This window comes from Maylandia zebra, linkage group LG23 (genome assembly GCF_041146795.1).
Source record: "Maylandia zebra isolate NMK-2024a linkage group LG23, Mzebra_GT3a, whole genome shotgun sequence".
Lineage (NCBI taxonomy): Eukaryota > Metazoa > Chordata > Actinopteri > Cichliformes > Cichlidae > Maylandia > Maylandia zebra.
This window is the reverse complement of record NC_135188.1, coordinates 26,750,726-26,770,319: the sequence shown is the minus strand read 5'-3', so window position 1 is coordinate 26,770,319 and position 19,594 is coordinate 26,750,726. Positions and strand designations below refer to the sequence as shown.

Genomic DNA, 19,594 nt, shown 5'->3' with positions numbered 1-19,594 from the left:
AACAGTTTGAACGGAGACATGACAGAATCCTATTTGACTGAGCATAGAAGAGGGAGATTTGTGAAGTAGAAAAAGCAATGAATGAGTAGAGGGGAATAAATATGGCCATTCCAAACACTGACTTTAAGGCTCATTAGAATTTTACAAACTCTTTTTTTCCTTATATACTGCATGCTGTGTTTGCACTAGTAAAACATGAATAAATGAGGACTGGATTAAGCCTTTCGCGCAGCGCTGTATTTTATCATAAAGTTTGAAAGTTAGTTGTTAGTTGATCCGACTGAGAAACAGAGGGACACTGCACAGTAAAAAGCAATGTCCGATGCTGACCCACACATCAACCCCAACCTCCTCCCTGTGCTGATTTTGGAGCTCTTAACTGTCCTTTTCACCTTTTCTCCTGTTATAATTACTATGGACACTTGAGGACAATCATTTAAACAGAAATATTAAGAACTACAGTTTTTTTTTTAACTGTTTTTAGCAAGGAGGACTAAATGTGCAAACTAGTTGTCCTATTTGTGTAGTTCTTTTAGCAGTAAGAGAACTTCTGTTAACTTCTTCATTAAGAGAAGCTCCACGAGCTCCATGAGAATAAAATGCATCATCATCCATTACTCACATGTGTTGTTATAGGCTTGTTTTTAAATCCTCAGAGATCCAATCAAAGCTTAAAATATCTGTTTGCGTATACGGGCACTGGATTCCCATGCCTGCCTGCGACTTGAAACAGTGACCTTTTGCCTCCCAGTTCTCCTCTTAGCTCAGATACAGCATGTCTGATACTCAGATAAACCACTGAATACATTCTTCTTCCTCCAGACAGTTTAACCAAAGTCGAGAGATAACAACCGTCTCATTTCAGGAGTACAGTGTGTGTGTTGCAATTACACTGAGTTACATGAGTGACACAAACCATAATAATAAGACGGGAAGCCATTTGGCTGTAAACACGATGACTGGAGGAAGGTATATTTGGCACTAGACAGAAAGCGAATCAACAAAAAGAAGGAAAACAAGCACTTTGATTGTGCTCTATCCTTGGACATGGCATTTCAGCCTGCTTTCAGAGCTTCCTATTCATAATCCCTAAACATAAAATGCCACAAGTTAAATGGAGGAAGCAAAACCCATACAGTACACAATATTTTGTTTTTTAAACATGGCAGCTTAAGGTAACAATTTATTTCTCAGTGTATGAGAGAGTTTATTGGCCTTAATTATAGAGTGGGGTAATCCAGCTGACTTGGCAAACCTTCAGCTATTAACAATATTCATATAGTGTAAATTAATTGGTGCAACAACCTCTAAGCACATGGCCTCAGTCTTTTCAATTAACAATATGGCACTTTAATCGATAGACCAATTCATTTTTGTTGAGTTGCATGCCATAGCAGCATGTACTACAATAAAACAGATTATATATACTGTTGCTACTGTGTAGCAGAACAGCATATATTCACCAACTATTTCATTAGGTACACCTTGCCAATACTGAGTTGGACCTGCTTTTGTCCCCAGAACTGTTTAATTCTTCATGGCATAGATTCCTTTAAGAGTTTGGTCCATATTGGCATGACAGCATCACACTTGCTGATCTGGTGACTGTGGATGCCATTTGAGTGCAAAGAACTCACTGTCAAGCTCAAGAAACCAGAGTGAGATGATCTGAGCTTTGTGACACGGTGTGTTATCCTGCTGGACGCAGCCACAGAAGATGGCACACTGTGGTCATAAAGGGATGGTTGTGGTCAGCAACAATACTCAGGCTGTGGTGTTTAAAGCTGTTGAATTGTTGGTGTTGACTTCAGTTCTGCCTTTGATCCTGGATAAACTAGCACTGAAGCTCCTGGGACACCTGGAACTGTCCACGTCACTGCATTCTTATGACTGTCTAATGACAGGAAAGAATTTTTAAATATACTGATACTGAGGAGGCCAAATTATGTCAAAGAAAATATCTCTCAGTCCATTACACCATCATGTTTTCATGTTGTTTACACCAAATTCTGAGCCTGCCATCTGAATGCTGCAGCAGAAATCGAGACTCATCAGACCAAACAATGTTTTTACAATCTTGTCCAGTTTTGGTGAATTGTAGCATCAGTTTTCTGTTCTTAGCTGACAGCAGTGGCAGTGTGCACTTTTACTGCTGTTGAGATGCTCTCCTGCAAACCTTGATTGTAACAAGTGTTTATTTTAGTTACTGTTGCCCTCCTAACAGCTCAAAGCACCCTGGCCATTCTCCTCTGACCTCTGAAATCAACAGCACATTTACACCCAGAGAACTACTGTTCACTGGACTTTTTCTCTCTGTTTTGGACCATTCTGTGTAAATTCTTTAGGCGATTGTGTGGGGAAATCACAGTAGATCAGCAGTTGCTAAATACATGCAAGTTTACCTACTGAAGTGGCCAATGAGTGTTGTTTTTGTTGACTTTATAGTTTATTTATATTTTTAAATTTACACACCATTAGCATTGTTAGTAGTAAAAAGGTAAAAACCTCGAAACAATATCAGGCTGCTCAAAAAGAGAGCAACTACCTAAATCTGAGTTTAAATCAGGAAGCACAACAGCAGTGAAACGTGCAAAGGCCATGAAGTTTTACTGCAGATATACAGCCTTTAAATTATATTTTTTAGCTGGGAGCTGCTGGGATTTTCCCACCCTGATTAAAACTTTGGAAACCAAACACAAGTCAAACAACACACAAGTTGAATTACAAAGAGTTTAATCCCAAAAATACTTTTTCCTTTTTTCCTGTTTTGGCTTGTAATACATAGTTTGGTCTTGCTGTATCGTGGCTGTAACGCTATAGTACTGTATCATTTACATTGTCTGAAGTAGTGGCTGTCATGCAATGTTGGACACAGCTCGACTTAGCAGAAAGATGCCACGTTCACATCAGAAATCCTGACTGTAAAGAAAAAGAAAGAAAGAAAGAAAAAAAGTTAACATTCATGTCTTCCCACTTGAGCTACAGGTATGACAACACAGTCACCTCTACAGTGTGACTAAGGTTCGACAGTTTGTTTACTTTGTAGACATCAAGCTGCAGCACAATAATGCTGCTTCATCTCTTCTTGTCTTTCATCGTGAATGTGGCATCAGAGAACAGTCTGTACAAGACATTCAACAGTCTTGTCATTTAAGACCAAATGCTAATGTCAGTGACTTTTTATGGGCTCCTCAGCAAGTTGGCTTTCAGGTATGTGAAACATTATGTTGATGTTAAGCTTTATGGTTATTTCTCACTCTGTAAAATATTTTATGAGCAGCTGAACAGGTTCCAGCCTGTTGGTTTGTTTCACTTCTTCACTGTGACAGGAAGACACTCGGCTTCTCGACTGTCCACCCATTGTCACCCCAGGGAATTTTGACAAAGCTGCTAGCATCACACAGGTTGTCCTCTGCAAAAGCCAACAGTGCTGTTCAACAGAGGTTTATCAAACTTTGTGGTTTTTTGGTTAGTTTGGCTTTTTATCATTTCCTGTTTTTTTTTTGTTTTTTTTATTTTACATGGCATTTGGTGACTAAAAATAATATTGATTTGGGATGAAATATCACATCTCAATTAGGACTGTTTGACTACGGGGGAAAACAATTCCAGATCAGCAGAGCTGAGTTACCTCAAAATGTCAAGTTATTTCCACAGTTTTGAGTTATTTAAGTTTTAGTTTTGAGTTATTATATTTGAGTTAAAATTTTGACTTTGTATGGCTGTTATTAGTATCGCTGTTATTTAAAACAACAACATTGGGACTTTTAAAACATTCTGCGCTTGAGGAACAAAAATTGTATTTGCTGTTTTTTCCAAACAGCTGACTAAAAATATCCATTCCTGTGATATCAATGCCAAATTGTGGCATCTCCAAAATACCAGCAGCTTTGACAAGATGTAGATTTTTGGCACCTTGGAGATGAAAACAGGTTCTGAACACGTGTCCTTTCACTGCCGGGAGGTTGAATCAGTCTGGGATGCACTCATAACACTTCTCAAGCACTCTGAAGGGCAGCTGGTTTGCTTTAGAGCAACTAAAGGAGCTAAAAATGACTCTATATGCTGATGACTATGTCATGTTTTGGTGTAAGATTTCTGATGGTAGTTTGATTAATTGGTTGTGTGATTTCCCTTCCATTCAGCATTATTAGCTATAACTAAATTTAAGTTTGAGAATTTAAGAGAGAATTTTGTGTGAAAAGTAAGAGTAGATGGATGCACAAATAATATAATCAGTGTTTGCTGTATTTATCAGCCAACACTAACAAGAGTTATATTAATCTGCAATGTCCAGTTTTTATTAGGTAAAATTAATCTTGAACTATAGCCAACATTACATGTAATGGCTTAAATGGACCCACAGTGTCCATGTGCAACTCTTGTACCATCAAGCCGTATTATTCTTGCGGCAATATTGCATTAAATACATAAAACAGTTGCATATATAGCTGAAAAAAGTTGAACTGTTAAAAATAGGGGGGAAAAAAAGATGCAGCATTTGTAAAATTCTCCAAAACAGATCAAATCAGCTTGTCACAGAGCAGAAGGCCTTCAATTTGACTTCCAGAGGAGGGATAATCAAAGGTGGTTCCACTGAGGAAGACACAGAAAATGAGCAAGATGAGGGATGAGGAAGAACTGATTTCAGATAGCTCAAATTAGGGCTGCTCAATTAATCGAATCACGATCTGGGCTTTCAACGATCATTAAAAATGACTGAGCTGATTATTAGCCCCTCCCTCGTGCTTTACTCTCACGCTGCTCCGTGTGGCAAATCGAGCGCACCTCTCTGCATTTCGAACACGTGTCACAACAATTAAGAGCAGCGGTCCCCAACCTTTTTTGCGCCACGGACCAGTTTATGCCCGACAATATTTTCATGGACCGGCCTTTAAGGTGTCGTGGATAAATACAACAAAATAAAACTAGTACCGGTACCGAAAAAAAAGAAATTTATTCAAAACGATAACAAAATAACGCTGAAAACCGATAAAAACCCTGAAAACTATACATTTCACACCTGAGCCTCAACTCTCGCGGCCCGGTACCAAACGACTCACGGACCGGTACCGGTCCGAGGCCCGGGGGTTGGGGACCGTTGATTAAGAGGACCCGAGGGAACCTCGGAAAGCTAAGCAGAAGTTATTTGGAGAGGAGAGTGACTGCCGTTGGTTGAAAAGAGAGGTAAAAAAACTTCAGTGGTGTGGAAACATTACGTGGATCAATTAGACATATTGTGTAAACTTTGCTACGGTGTCGTAGCTGCACCACAGAGCAACACTGCAAAGTTCACTGAACATAGATGTTTACATTTTTCATTTATTTTTTATATTGCAAACATTTGCACTGTTATCAGTATTTGCACACTATTTAATATTATTTTTTGACAATCTTTAAAGTCATTATTCAACACATTGTTATTGTTAAATAAATATCGTCAAATAATCGAGATCTCAATTTCAGTGAAAATAATCGTGATTATCATTTTTGCCATAATTGAGCAGCCCTAGCTCAAATGCATTCTATATAACATAGTTTATTTAATTTTTTTACTCCTAAGCCAGTCATACCAGGTATATATATATCTCAGTTTGGCAGGGAAGGCTGTAAAAAACAACAACAACAAAAAACCCCACCAAAGCAGAGTTTCTGTGTCATCTCTTGGGAATCATCTTTGGTATAACACCACCTCGCAGCTCTAAACACTGATCTGTGCATGAGTGCATCCCTAATCACATTTACAGCTGCCTTCTCACATCTGTGCACAGCACAGCAACAGGGAGCTCTGCCAGTGGATCAATACACTTTATAAAACATCTCCGCTACAATACACACATCCCCAATGAAACAGTCCTATTAATACTCCTCCATCAGGGAGAGTGCAGCGAGAGCCACAGTGTGCACAGACACAACTGCCTGTGAAGAACATTAAAACAGTCATCTACCAAGGTAAACAATCAATATTCTTCCCATGAATCTGACTTTAATATGACTTTTTTTTTTTTTTAGAATTTATGCTATTCATGAATATACTATATAGATTTCATCTGCAAATACGCATTCCTACAGGAAAGTATGGATGCTAATGAGTTTATATGATATGCATTTTCAGCTCATTTTGCATCTCTATGAGTATATTTTCCTCCTATATGGAGACTTGCAGTATTTCTGTGGTGTTTTTTCTTCTTTCTTTTTTTTGTTTAATCCATTCTGTTTCTATAGATGGGATACGTCATAGTTTATTAGCCATCATCCAGCCAAAGCCTGGCATCACTGCTTCTTTTTCTTCTGCTTCAGTGACTTCCTCCTCTTCACGATCATCTCGTACAGCTTGTCCATGCCCTCGTCCAGTCCCTCTCCGATGATGGCGCAGGCCGGCTGGACGTGGTACGGTGTTGAGGGGCTCAGCTCCGCCAGAGCGAGCTGCCTCTCGATCTCCCCGACGTCCAGAGCCCGGGGCAGGTCCTGCTTGTTGGCGATGACCAGCAGCGGGGTCCCCTGGTTCTCGGCGAACCGGGTGATCTTGTGCAGCTCGGTGCGAGCCTCCTCCAGCCTCTCGGTGTCCACAGAGTCTACCACGTACACGATGCCGTCCGTGCAGCGGCTGTAAGGCTTCCACAGGGGCCGCAGCTTCTCCTGGCCCCCGACGTCCCAAAAGTGACAGCTGATGCCCCTTGAGGCCCCCGCGCCTCCCAGCCGAATCCTCTCCGTGTTGAAGCCGATGGTGGGCACCGTGTTGACGAACTCGTTGAATTTGAGCCGGTAGAGAACGGTGGTTTTGCCCGCAGAGTCCAAGCCGAGCATGACTATGTGCAGGGACTGGAAGGCAGCCAGATTGGAGAAACTATTCCCCATGTCTGCAGGCTGGGGAGGAGAGACAGCGTGCACTCCCACAGCCCCACAGCAGCGAGCGAGATCACCGCAGGGGACGCTTAAAGGTCCCGGGAGTGATCCATCGTGGGTTATTAAAACGCGTAAAAATTAAAACGGCTTCTCCTCTCTCAGCAGAAGTTGGGGGCACAGCCCCTCGTTGCGCGGCGGCACTCCGGCAGCAAGAAACGCCGCAGCATCCCTGGACTCACTCCAACTGCATCTGCCCTCCACAAATTGTCAAATCACAGCACGTACAGCGGCTGCATGCACTCTCGCGCACCACACTCGTCTCCGCATCTGGCCGCTTGTCTCCGAGCAGCTGCCTTCATGTAGTGGCACACAACACAAGCACGAAGCGATGAAGCGTGACGCGTGGATCAGCCACTGAACGCTGCCATGGAGAGACGCGTCAAGTCAGACGGGAAAAACACAATAAAATCTGGCTTCCGGTTACGCGAAAGGGCTTTAAAAAATAAAAGCCTTTCACATTCGTGAGAGCAAACCTGCCAGCGGGGTGGATAAAGGATCTTAATATGAAAGGTGTTCAGTCGCCTTTCCTCTGCGCAGGGAGGCGTCCTCAGCTGTGAGACTCTGACACCTGCTGGTAAAAATGCGCAACTACAAGCAGCTGTGACTTTATGAGTGCAGATATAAAGATACACTAATTGTAAGATAGTATATATAAATATAAATACATATCAAAAATGGTTTCCCCCAGCCTGCAGTCAGTAATTTAAGTGACTGCCTCTGGCGCCATAAAACAAAAGAAAGAAGAAGGCAAATAAAGCCTGGGATTAGATGGAAAGGATGGAGAGTGAGTCAATATCGACCAAATATTACCCAGCACAGCTTGAAGTCATGAAACATGGCCCTTAAATTTGGAAACATGTAGAATGAAGCACCAGCTGGCCCCAACAGACGGACTCACAGAGAAGCAGCTAAAAGTTATTCCAAGCAGTCAGTAATTAGTTTCAACCAAAAGCAACACTCACATGGAGCAGGATTCATCTTCACTGTGCGTTTCAGCAGTGGTTCCAAACAGGTGTTCAACTCATTTCTTTATATGTTTCTAGGAAAACGGAAAATAGGTGGAGCAACTTATTGAAAAATGTGCAAATATACATGGAAACACAGCATACTAGGCAATTCTAACATGTTTGAAAGTCAATATTTGGTATGATCACCTTTAGTCTCCTGCCAGATGTAGATGACCAACTTCTTTAGTACATTAGCAAGGAAAGCTGCGTCAATGATGGAGAGGTGATGTCAGTGCTAACCATCTAATAAAACAGTGACGCTGACCAGATGCCGGCTCAGCAGCAATTTCAGATTAGCATCTGTGACAATGACTGAATGTAATATGTTCAGCCAGCTGTTTTGCTTTTTTTAAAAAAAATCAAAAAGCAGGCCTGTTTTCTTTAAAAATTCAGAGATACGTGGTCCTCACAGGACAGCCACTACAAATGTAAGTAACGGAATATAGAGTACTTAAAACGAGATCCACCTTTAACTTATGCAGCAGTTACAGTAAAACATTTAAATAAATAAATAATTTAACAGTGATGATGAAGATTGTTCTGCAGAATTATTATTATAATTTTTTTTACTCTATGCACAAATTTTCCAATAAATAAATCCAAAGTTTCATTGATTATTTTTTGTTGAAATGCTGAGTGACATACAGATGTGTAGTGTTCAATATAGAGTTATAGTTATGGAAGGAAAAATTCACCAAAAATGTTCCAAAACAGTTTCCTCTCTCTTTTTGTTTATGTATATCAGCTGTTAACTAAATCATAAACTATGGTTTAATAAAAAAAAACAACAACTAAAAGCAAAATTAATGTAATTTCATCATTTAGATGTAATTTTCTTTATACACGTTACTACGCAAAATAAAATCATCAATCATTGCAAAGAATATTGGGACGTTGATAAGGTTTTTTCTCAGATTTAAATATTGGAAATCCAAACGTGAACACTGCACTGCATGTTCTGGCGTCTTAAAAATATAGAGGTTGAAAACTGCCAAAATAATATTAATAATAATAAAAAACAAAGAATCAATGCTATTAAATGCATTAAAATAAAAAAAATAAAAATAAAATAACTGTAAACAAGAGTTATTCTATATGTCTCTGTTTTCTTTCTTTCTTTTATCTGCGTCTGTATTGATTGTTTCATTTATTAATTCTGAGTGATTTATTTGTTTAGTTCCTTGTTTATTTAATTGTTTACATTTTTCAATTTTGGCAGCTTTGGTATTCCATAAGAAAATACAAGACGCACCTCATCAAACAACATAAACATGCCTTGTCAGATTGCTTAACACGATTCTGAAATTTTTGTGGTTTGCAGGTAAAATTATTTTTACATTGTTCATGTTGGAGGGAATGCAGACTCTGACTCAGATTCTGGTTTGGAGCAGGTCTGGGATCTGTAACAGAACTGACACCTGATTGGTTTACACTAATGATCTAACTGATCTATGCTGTCTTTAATTCATCTGTAAAACTAAATGAACATTAAAAGTCATCTCAGGATAACAGAAAATAATAATGTGCCTTTTAAGCAACAATAATCCAGAATTAATGCTCCTTTAATATTCTCCTGTCTTCATTTCATATGGAGATCATTACATTTTGGCTTTTTTATGCTATAGAATAAACCCATTGTTCCCATAAACTTTGTTACATACATGTGTTGCTGGTGTTAAAAGTATAAGGCATGTGATCATTTAACATGTGTACCACTAGATGGCGGCAGAGTTTCTCCTTGGAGTACCAGCAGTTTTCTGTAGTCAGAGGAAAAGTTTGCAAACACACACACACACACACAAAAATCAAACTGCTGTTCTTTTTCTTCACGATCAGTCCAAATCTAAGCTGCTTTTTTTCAGGAAAAAGATGTAAACTTAGCAAAGTTAATTCACATAAAAAAATCTTATCCTCCATTCAAAGCTTCTAACAAACACTCACTCAGACTGACATCGTGCTAGTGACGCATCTTTTCAAAGCTCAAAAAGAGTTCCCAAACTTGTTGATCTTAATTTTCATAGTCTAAAGTTTTTACGTATCATGGTCAGTATTGTGACAGCCCTATATGTGATGGACTCAACTCGACTAAATAAGAAGCATTAACAGTCCATTGTTACTTTAAGATGTAAAGGTTAATTTGTTTGGGTAAATTAAAAGCTTCCTCGAGTGCAGCTGGAAAAGCCATCGAACGCTCTGATGAAAGTGGCTCCCTCAGAGGGCCGCCTCCGGAAAAGAGCATCAAGAACTGGAGTTCATCAGAGTTACCAGCTTCAGAAAATCACCATCATCAATCCCCGACTAACAGCATCTAAGATTAGAGTCCACATCGAAGCCCAGAGTTCAAGCAGCAGATAGCTCTCAAGATCCATCCATCGGTCCATGTGCCCATTTTCTGCTGCTGTTAGGAGGAGACGGTGTGAATCAGGCCTTCATGGTAGCCAACTGCAGCCAAGGAACAACTACAGAGGGAGTCCAAGAAGCACAAGGAGTGGCCGTCAGAACAGTACAAACATGGATTATGATGAGTCCAAACCTACATCCAGGATGAGGGAGAACTACATCGGGATCATCTATCTATCTATCTATCTATCTATCTATCTATCTATCTATCTATCTATCTATCTATCTATCTATCTATCTATCTATCTATCTATCTATCTATCTATCTATCTATCTATCTATCTATCTATCTATCTATCTATCTATCTATCTATCTATACGAGAGCACAGCATAGCACAGCATCCCTCCAGATATAAATGACTATACGTTTGCTTTGTCATGACTGACACTCATTCTTCAGTTTGACTGCAACAACAATCGCTCACATTGCATCTTTACAGCACCTGTCGTACCTGCTGTTGATCGGATATGATCTGATAACAGCTCTCATTGTGAGCCTTCATTAAATTCCACCCCCCCGGGCACAAATAATTCATCTAATTAGCCAGAAGAAGTGAAAGCAAGTGTGTGTGTGCAGCAGCAGTGTTAGCAGAGGGGAAAGAAAGCCAGTCCCTAAACGACAACACAACCTGAGTCATCAAGACCCGACTAATTGTCCTCGCTGTCCTCCTCCTTTATTGATTTCCCTTTTATTACTGCATTCAAGATCAATAAAACGAATTATAAACAGGGTGTGGACACGCCCGCGTGCGCACACACACATGCACACAGCTTAACTTTATAAGACCACGACTCACTCTAATTGCGCTCCTCTCTCTCTTCCTCTCTCTAACTAGGCTGGATGTCTCTCGCCCACCGCCCACGCCGCCTTCTCATCCATAAAACAAAAGTCTCCCTCTCTGATTTACTTCTCATTTATTCCACCGTCTCCTCCATGTTCCACAGGTAACAGATGACGAGCTGCAGACAGATGCTGAGAGAGCCTCAAACAAGCTGTTTAACTATCAACTGCCAACTTTCAGAAGAAAAAGAGAAAAAACACATCTATAACTCAGATGATGTAAAATTAATTAGATACATAGGCTGAAGTGATCTACATCTCAGAGGATTTTGAGTCCTTGCAAAAAAGATTTCCTTAAAAAAGTACCACCAAATTAAAGTACTACCAAGGTAAAATATGTAAACATGATAAAACTAGGATGCATTGTGGGCACATCAAACCTGATCTCTTTAGGCTGCACTGGGAGGCTTTTAGGTTACCCATGACCCAGCAGTGTGAACGTGGCCCTGACCACACTGTAGGACTGCCAACTCAAATGATGTAAACCACTTACACTATACTAGAGATGGACCGATCCGATATTACGTATCGGTATCGGTCCGATACTGACCTAAATTACTGGATCGGATATCGGAGAAAAATAAAAAATGTAATCCGATCCATTAAATATCACGAAAGCACCTCACAAAACTTGCAACACGCCGTAACTCACCTCAGAACGTTAGCACGTCGGAGCAGTATGCATCACGTGATAGAGCGGCTGTGGCATGCGGGACCTGTCGGTGGTCTGGATAGCATTTGGAGCTTCGCTAGCAACCCGGCATTTCATCTCCGACAAAGTTATCCCGAGAGAAGTAAAGCAAGTGTGTAAGTCCATCTCTGAATGTTTGTAAAGCATTCCTGCGTTAAGCTTAACAAACGATATATGGAGCGACTGCCTCTTCTTGCTGCTACTTCAATCATGAAACTGCTTAACGATCAGCTGATCGGCTTTTCTGTCGCGAGTCCGTCTCTCTTGTTTGTTTTTGGCCCACTTTGCACCAGAAAGAGGAAACCAGCGGCTGAACAACAGCAGCACGTTTAAGCTTGATCAGCTGTTGTTAGAATGTATTTAATATTACTTTCTACTCGAGGATCTTTTTCTACATAGCTGACGGCTGGTAACTGTGCAGGGGCGGATCTAGCAAAGTTTAGCCAGAGGGGCCGATAGGGCATTAACAGGGAAAAGGGGGCACAAAGACATACTTTTCTTTCTTATTCTCGTTTAAAATGTCGAGCTTTTAATAAATAATTATCTGACACCCAAAGTTTTAATTTGATGCAAAATAAATAGAAGTCCATTACTGTATATAGTAACTATTAAGTCTAATATATACCCTAGTAAGCTATAGTACTTTTTCCTTTGGGAAGGTACCATCTGTGCAGTCTGCAATTTTGTTGAAGAAAGATGTTGAATCTATTTAATATTTCTTGAAAAATAATTGATTTCTGTGCATTTTTTTTCACACTGCATCAAATTAAGGTTGATTACGTTGATTAAGCATCATGAGGTGGAGCGTGAGGGGTGGTTCCCTATTTTTTATTTATTTATTTTTGTTGTTGCTGGGAGTTGGAACCCTATTAGTTAGGTTGCTTAATATTTATGCTAAGTACTCTTTAAAATACCAGAATAGGGAGGATGGTGTAGGTTTAAGTTTATTAGATTGATCAGTATTGCTGAACTATGAAATATTTTTTTTTGCATACAGGTATAACAGAATAGCTTTAGTGTAGTTGTTGTTTTAAACTTGAGTATGAACTTATACAAAATGCAGCAAGATATTTAAAAAAAACAGTTTTGTTGATTAAAAAACACTATATCGGATTCATATCGGTATCGGCAGATATCCAAATTTATGATATCGGTATCGGACATAAAAAAGTGGTATCGTGCCATCTCTACACTATACTGCCCAAAGTATTCAGTCACACACCTGAAGGATTGAATTCAGGTGTTGCAATCACTTCCATGGCCACAGGTGTATGAAATGAAGCACTTAAGGCATGCAGATCGCTTCTAGGAACATATGTGAAAGAATGGGTTACTTGAGTTCATCGAGGTTAGCGGGCATTCATTTATTCACAGCTCTCTTAAGGTCCTACCACAGCAATAGTCAGGTTCAGGTCTGGACTTTGACTGGGTCATTGTTCTGTTTCATGCCCAGGCCAAGCTTTACAAGTCAGACAGATGTCCTCACATTTGACTCTAGAATACTTTGGTATACAGAGGAGTTCATGGTTGACTCAGTGACCTCAAGGTGCCCAAATCATGAGCTCTCCACCACTGTGCTGACAGCTGGTACGAGGTGTTTGTGCTGATATGTTGAGTTTGGTTTTCCATGATGACCAAACATCTCCACTTTGGTCTCGTCTGTCCAAAGGACATCATTCCTGATGTCTTGTGTTTTGTTCAGATGCAGCATTACAAACCGAGCTGCCGTGTTCTTTTTAAATAGAAGCGGCTTTCTCCTGCCACCCTTTCAAACAAGCCAAACTTGTTCAGTCCACATTTAATTGTGATGTCATGAACTTTAACATGTAACATGCTAACTCAGGCCTGTAGAGTCTGCAGTTTTTCTGAGGGTGAGTTTTCTGTGATGTCCACTCCGGGGAAGATTGTGATATTGTGTTAACAGACACCTAAATGCTCCAGAGCAGCACACTGCCAAAACGTTTGCTTTTACAGATACCCTCTTATAGTTTTGTTTACATATTCGACAAATGAGCTGGTAGATAATATCCTCACCAGGAGTAAAATCTGGTAATTTTAAAGGACAAAAGGGAGCTGTTATAGTCAGTAAAAAGACATCTTTCCTCTTTCCTACCAAGCCTTATTTTCCTTCACATAAAATAACATGGAGCTGTTGCTGCTGACCACTGCTGCTTTCATCTCCTCTTCACTCAGAGGAAAAAAGGTACCTGTTTTTGCTGTATGAAGTGGATAAGGTGGTAGGTTACAGGCTTTAAAGCAGGTAGCTACGGCAAAACCACTCCCCCCAAAAAAGACCATGACATGTAAAATTGACATGTATATGGAGATAAGCAGCTAGTAGATGGATTTTTCAGACGTATTCTTTGTAGCAGATTTTTCTTATCTACAATAATTACACTTAACCTTGTAAATTATAAATTATAGTTCCTTATTATTCTGTCTCTCAGGTGTAGAGGGTCCACCTTACAAACATGTGTGCACTTCCTTAAAAGTGAAGTCCTGTGAGTTTGTGTTTATAGAAAGGAGTCGAGCTGCTCTAGTTTTCAGCACCCAGGTGCCAAAATGTACATGCAATCAAGATTTTCATCTGCTACTTTGATAAAGAGGAAGGCCCCTTTTTACTCTTTGCTTCAGCCTGAAAGAAAAGAAGGGGCACAGCTCTGTTTATCTTTAGCTTGATAAGTTCTTACAGCTAGCAGCACATCAGAGACACTGAAACTCTGATGATCACCGCCGAGGCTTCTACATCTGCAGCTCCCCTGCATCCAGCATGCAGCCAAAGGCCCAAGACGTGAGAAAGAGCAGATGAAGGGAGTTTTGCTTTGCGTTTCTCTTTATCTTTCAAGGGCTCTTTATGTTCGTCAGGCCCACGAGGTGAAACCAGCCTGGCCTGTTTCCCCACATCCTCCAGAAACCTCCGAAAAGGAACGGCAGATGAAACAGAGCGGCGGCTCGTCCCTGAGCTTTTCATCTCGCCACCTGTTCTGCATTTTCAAAAGCTGCTCCAAGCAGGCCAATTTGTCTGGAATTAACAAAGGGAAGAGAAGATCTCTTGCTTACTGCGTACATCTCTGTTCCTCTGTTTTTCCAGACCAGGGCAATAACACCGGCTTCTAAACCTCTCAGGATGATGGCAGATTATTGTTTAGGATATGTTTCAGGTGATAGAAACACTCTGATCTGCATTCATTTCCTTGAAGAAGATTAAGTTTTTACATTTAAGCTTATCTCCCTCCAAACGTGTCTTTGCACAAAGGCGATGTAGAAACATTATCGCACAGATTCAGGTTAAATTTGCACTTTTTAATAAGCAGTTCAGACTGTACATGGTACGAGCACATGGATTCAGGGCATGAACAGTGTGCTGCATAAATAAGGTTAGTCACTAGAGCATTACTTATCTTGTACTGTGCCTTGTATGCAGCCTTCCAGTTCAACCATTACGTATCTTAGATTCTGTCTCTTTAAGGAGCCCTCCCCAAAAGCCCACTTTCTTTTGATTAGACAAATTTCAGCAGCCTGCAGAGGGGCAACAAGTGATGCTAAATGTATATACAGTATATACATTTAGCACACTCACACACACACACACACACACATATATATATATATATATATATATATATATATATATATATATATATATATATATATATATATATATATATGTTCTTGAACTACCAGAAGGCAACATTGCAGACATAGAGGACAGTTACAAGTACTTGGGGATCCCACAGGCGAATGGGAACCATGAAGAGGCCGCTAGAAAAGCTGCAACCACCAAGTACCTGCAGAGGGTCAGGCAAGTCCTGAGGAGTCAGCTGAATGGTAAGAACAAGATCCGGGCCATCAACACGTACGCCCTGCCCGTGATCAGGTACCCTGCTGGGGTAATAGGCTGGCCAAAGGAGGAGATAGAAGCCACTGACATAAAGACAAGAAAGCTCCTTACCATGCATGGAGGGTTTCACCCCAAGTCCAGCACCCTGAGGCTGTACGCTAAGCGGAAGGAAGGGGGCCGGGGACTGGTGAGTGTCAGCACCACAGTCCAGGATGAGACAACGAACATCCAAGAATACATTGGGAAGATGGCCCCAACTGACCGAGTGCTCAGTGAATACCTCAGGCAGCAGAAACCCAAGAAAGAGGAGGGAGACGAGGAACCATCATGGAAGGACAGGCCCCTGCACGGTATGTACCACCGGCAGATAGGGGAGGTGGCTGATATCCAGAAATCCTACCAGTGGCTGGACAAAGCTGGACTGAAAGACAGCACAGAGGCACTAATCATGGCAGCACAAGAACAAGCTCTGAGTACAAGATCCATAGAGGCTGGGGTCTATCACACCAGGCAAGACCCCAGGTGCAGGCTGTGTAAAGATGCCCCAGAGACAATCCAGCACATAACAGCAGGGTGCAAGATGCTAGCAGGCAAGGCATACATGGAACGCCATAACCAAGTGGCCGGCATAGTGTACAGGAACATCTGTGCCGAGTATAACCTGGAAGTCCCGAGGTCAAAATGGGAGATGCCCCCAAGGGTGGTGGAGAATGACCGAGCTAAGATCCTGTGGGACTTCCAGATACAGACGGACAAAATGGTGGTGGCTAACCAACCGGACATAGTGGTGGTAGACAAACAGAAGAAGACGGCCGTAGTGATCGATGTAGCGGTTCCGAATGCCAGCAATATCAGGAAGAAGGAACACGAGAAGCTGGAGAAATACCAAGGGCTCAGAGAAGAGCTCGAGAGGATGTGGAGGGTGAAGGTAACGGTGGTCCCCGTGGTAATCGGAGCACTAGGTGCGGTGACTCCCAAGCTAGGCGAGTGGCTCCAGCAGATCCCGGGAATAACATCGGAGATCTCTGTCCAGAAGAGCGCAGTCCTGGGAACAGCTAAGATACTGCGCAGGACCCTCAAGCTCCCAGGCCTCTGGTAGAGGACCCGAGCTTGAAGGATAAACCGCCCGCAGGGGCGTGCTGGGTGTTTTTTTTTTTTTATGTGTGTGTGTGTGTGTGCGCGTGTGTGCGTGTGTGCGTGCGTGTGAGAGTCTGTGTGTCTGGGTGTGTGCACACACACACAACAGGATAAGAGTCTTAACTTTTCTAATACCACTGTATCAATTATTCATGTACTCTAAATAGAATTATTAGCTACATCTGCAGCATCTCTGATCCTTACAGACATTTATATATCATTTTAATACATTTCTTTGGTTGCCCAGCAACAGTTGTACTGCTTTATGTCATTTTTGTCCACAGCTGCCTGCAACTGAGAGACAAAATCTTGCAAAATGCCACCACATACATTTGCTCAGCAGCAAATTGATATCGTGAGGGACTAGCTAGTAAGTATAGGAAACCTAAAGAAGTTGATATTTCCTTTAGAAGTTTAGTGGAAACCAAAAACACAGGAAGGAAAGTGTATTTACAAAGTAATTTTCCAGTACAAAAGTCACAAAATATATGTAAATATAAAATAAATTAAAAGGCAAAAAGACAACAATTAAAACAGTTTAAATGAAGTTTAAAGCTAACTAAAAGCTAACTTACCCAGGTGGGTATTAAGCTTCTTTTTCAAGGTAGCAACAGACAACTTAGCAAAGAACAGTTTTTAAATTGTGTCTTTAGCCACTTTGGTATTAGCAGCCTGTTGCAAAAATAAATAATTTGCTCCAATTTCTTTAGTTGAATCTGTGAAAAATACCAAATATAGCACAGTTTGACAGACATAAAATAATATATTTACACTAATAAGGGGATTCCCAAAGAGATATTAGCTAAAAACTCACCATATCTCAGCATGGTGTGTAGTTTGTCCTTAAAAAAAACTAAGGAAACTGGACAAGTGCAGGGCATTATCTAAAAGTTATGACCTAAAGAAACAGGAACAAATCCCGCAAAGACCTGACACAGGACCTAAGAGATCCATCTGGACCTCTGCAATGGTTTGGTGCTGCATTTCAGCCAGTGGTATTGGACCGGACATTGTTCAACACAGAAAAGTACTATCAGATTTTGATCCACCATGAAATATCTGGAAAGCATCTGGTTGGCAATAACTTCATCTTTCATCAACAATGATCCCAAACACACTGCCAATGCAGCAAAATCATACCTGTATAGAAAAACACACAGTGGAGCAGTATCAGTCATGGATTGGCCTCCCCAATCCTCAACAGGGCATCAACATTATTGAAGCAGTGTGGGATCATGCTGACAGAGAACAGAAGGCAGAAACATCCAAAGACGAGCTTTAAATGTCCTTCAAGAAGCCTTATTTATGCACATTATTGTATGATGATTTCCATATCAGATTGAGATACAATGCACAAATGGACAAAGGTACTGGCCCACACCTCTTAATCATTGAATTCAGGCGTCTTTAGTCTCATGGCTACAGGTGTATAAAATCAAGCCGCTACCCATGCAGTCGGCCTTCACAAACACTTGTAAAAGGATGGGTCGCTTTAAAAACCTCACTGAAGTTCAATGGTTGTACTATAATGGGACGACACTATTACAGCAAGTCAGTTTGTTAAATTTTTTGCCTGCTAGAAAAGTACCATCAGAGTGGTTTTACTGCAAAGTGGAAGTCTTTACGAACCACAGCAACTCAGTCACATAAAGTTACAGACTGCTGAGAGCTGAGGTGTATTAAAGTCACCAATGCTCTGCTGACTCAGTAACTGCACAGCTTCAAAACTCCTCTGGCATAACATCAGGCCCAAGAGGGTTGCTTATATAGTGTTTTTAACACCACCTATCTTCAGAAAAAAGTAAACATCAAGATTTAGGCTCATTGCGTGGTTAATTAAACCAATGCAGATTAAGGAAAACTGCTGAGTGAGTAAAAAGCTCAAATTTTAATTAAAAAGATTTGGTTGGTTTCAAATAAAACAAATAACACAAAATAGTCCCTATAATGCCAAATGAATCCTAGGTTACTTTCTACTACTCCAGCACATAAGAGCCAGATGTTGTAACAACTAGCAGACAACCTGTGAGCCAATCAGATGGCAGCAGCATTGCAATAAAAGCGGATTTCCTTGCAGGCAAAAATGCATTGCTGTGTGTTTTCCCTAAAACACACAGCAAGAGCATTTTACAGTCTATTCTTCTCTCCTGTGGTACTTTCAGATTTTGATCCACCATGAAAAACTAATTAAACTTTTTATTTTTTATTCTTAGATAAAACAGGACAAAAAGCGCACACATGTACACACACATATTCATGGCCTTGTTGTGAGTTTCGACTTGTATCCAGGAGACGGGTAGGAATGTGAAGGGTGAGTCAGTGAGAGGCAAAGGACGAGACTGTCAAGGTGGCCGGTCCTCTGAGGGAGAATAATTATCTGCTTTAATTAAGTACATTAAACTGTGTGTGTCTGTGTGTGTGTCTAAGGCGGATTATGCTTGGGTGGGTTAAAAGAGCGTGCTCAGAAAGACGTATGCATTCACGTGCAGTGCTTGAGCATGCATGCATCCAGCGTGTGCATCCATGTGTGATATCTGAATGTGTTTTTCTGTGTGTGTGTGTGTGTGTGTGTTTACACGCTGTAATCTGCTGCATTGTCTTTGTGGGCTTCATGATGACAGCGTCACGCAACACTCAACACAATAAACTTTGCATTGCAATGAGAGCTCATGCGCAGAGAGAATCCCAATTGGGGCCGGGTGCAGAAATTCATGAATTCTTTGGTGCATCGCTACAGAATCTCACATTAAAGGTATATTGAAGTATTTTG

The 19,594-nt window shown here is 40.9% G+C and overlaps 1 protein-coding gene across 1 annotated transcript; it reads right to left on the bottom strand.

Annotated features, from left to right (window-relative positions):
• Positions 1-2,716: 2,716 nt before the first annotated feature.
• arl4ca (ADP-ribosylation factor-like 4Ca) lies at positions 2,717-7,306 on the bottom strand. The gene has a single exon (XM_004563320.6). It carries the CDS (start codon positions 6,856-6,858, stop codon positions 6,274-6,276), a length of 585 nt encoding a protein of 194 aa, XP_004563377.3. The 5' UTR covers positions 6,859-7,306; the 3' UTR covers positions 2,717-6,273.
• Positions 7,307-19,594: the final 12,288 nt, after the last annotated feature.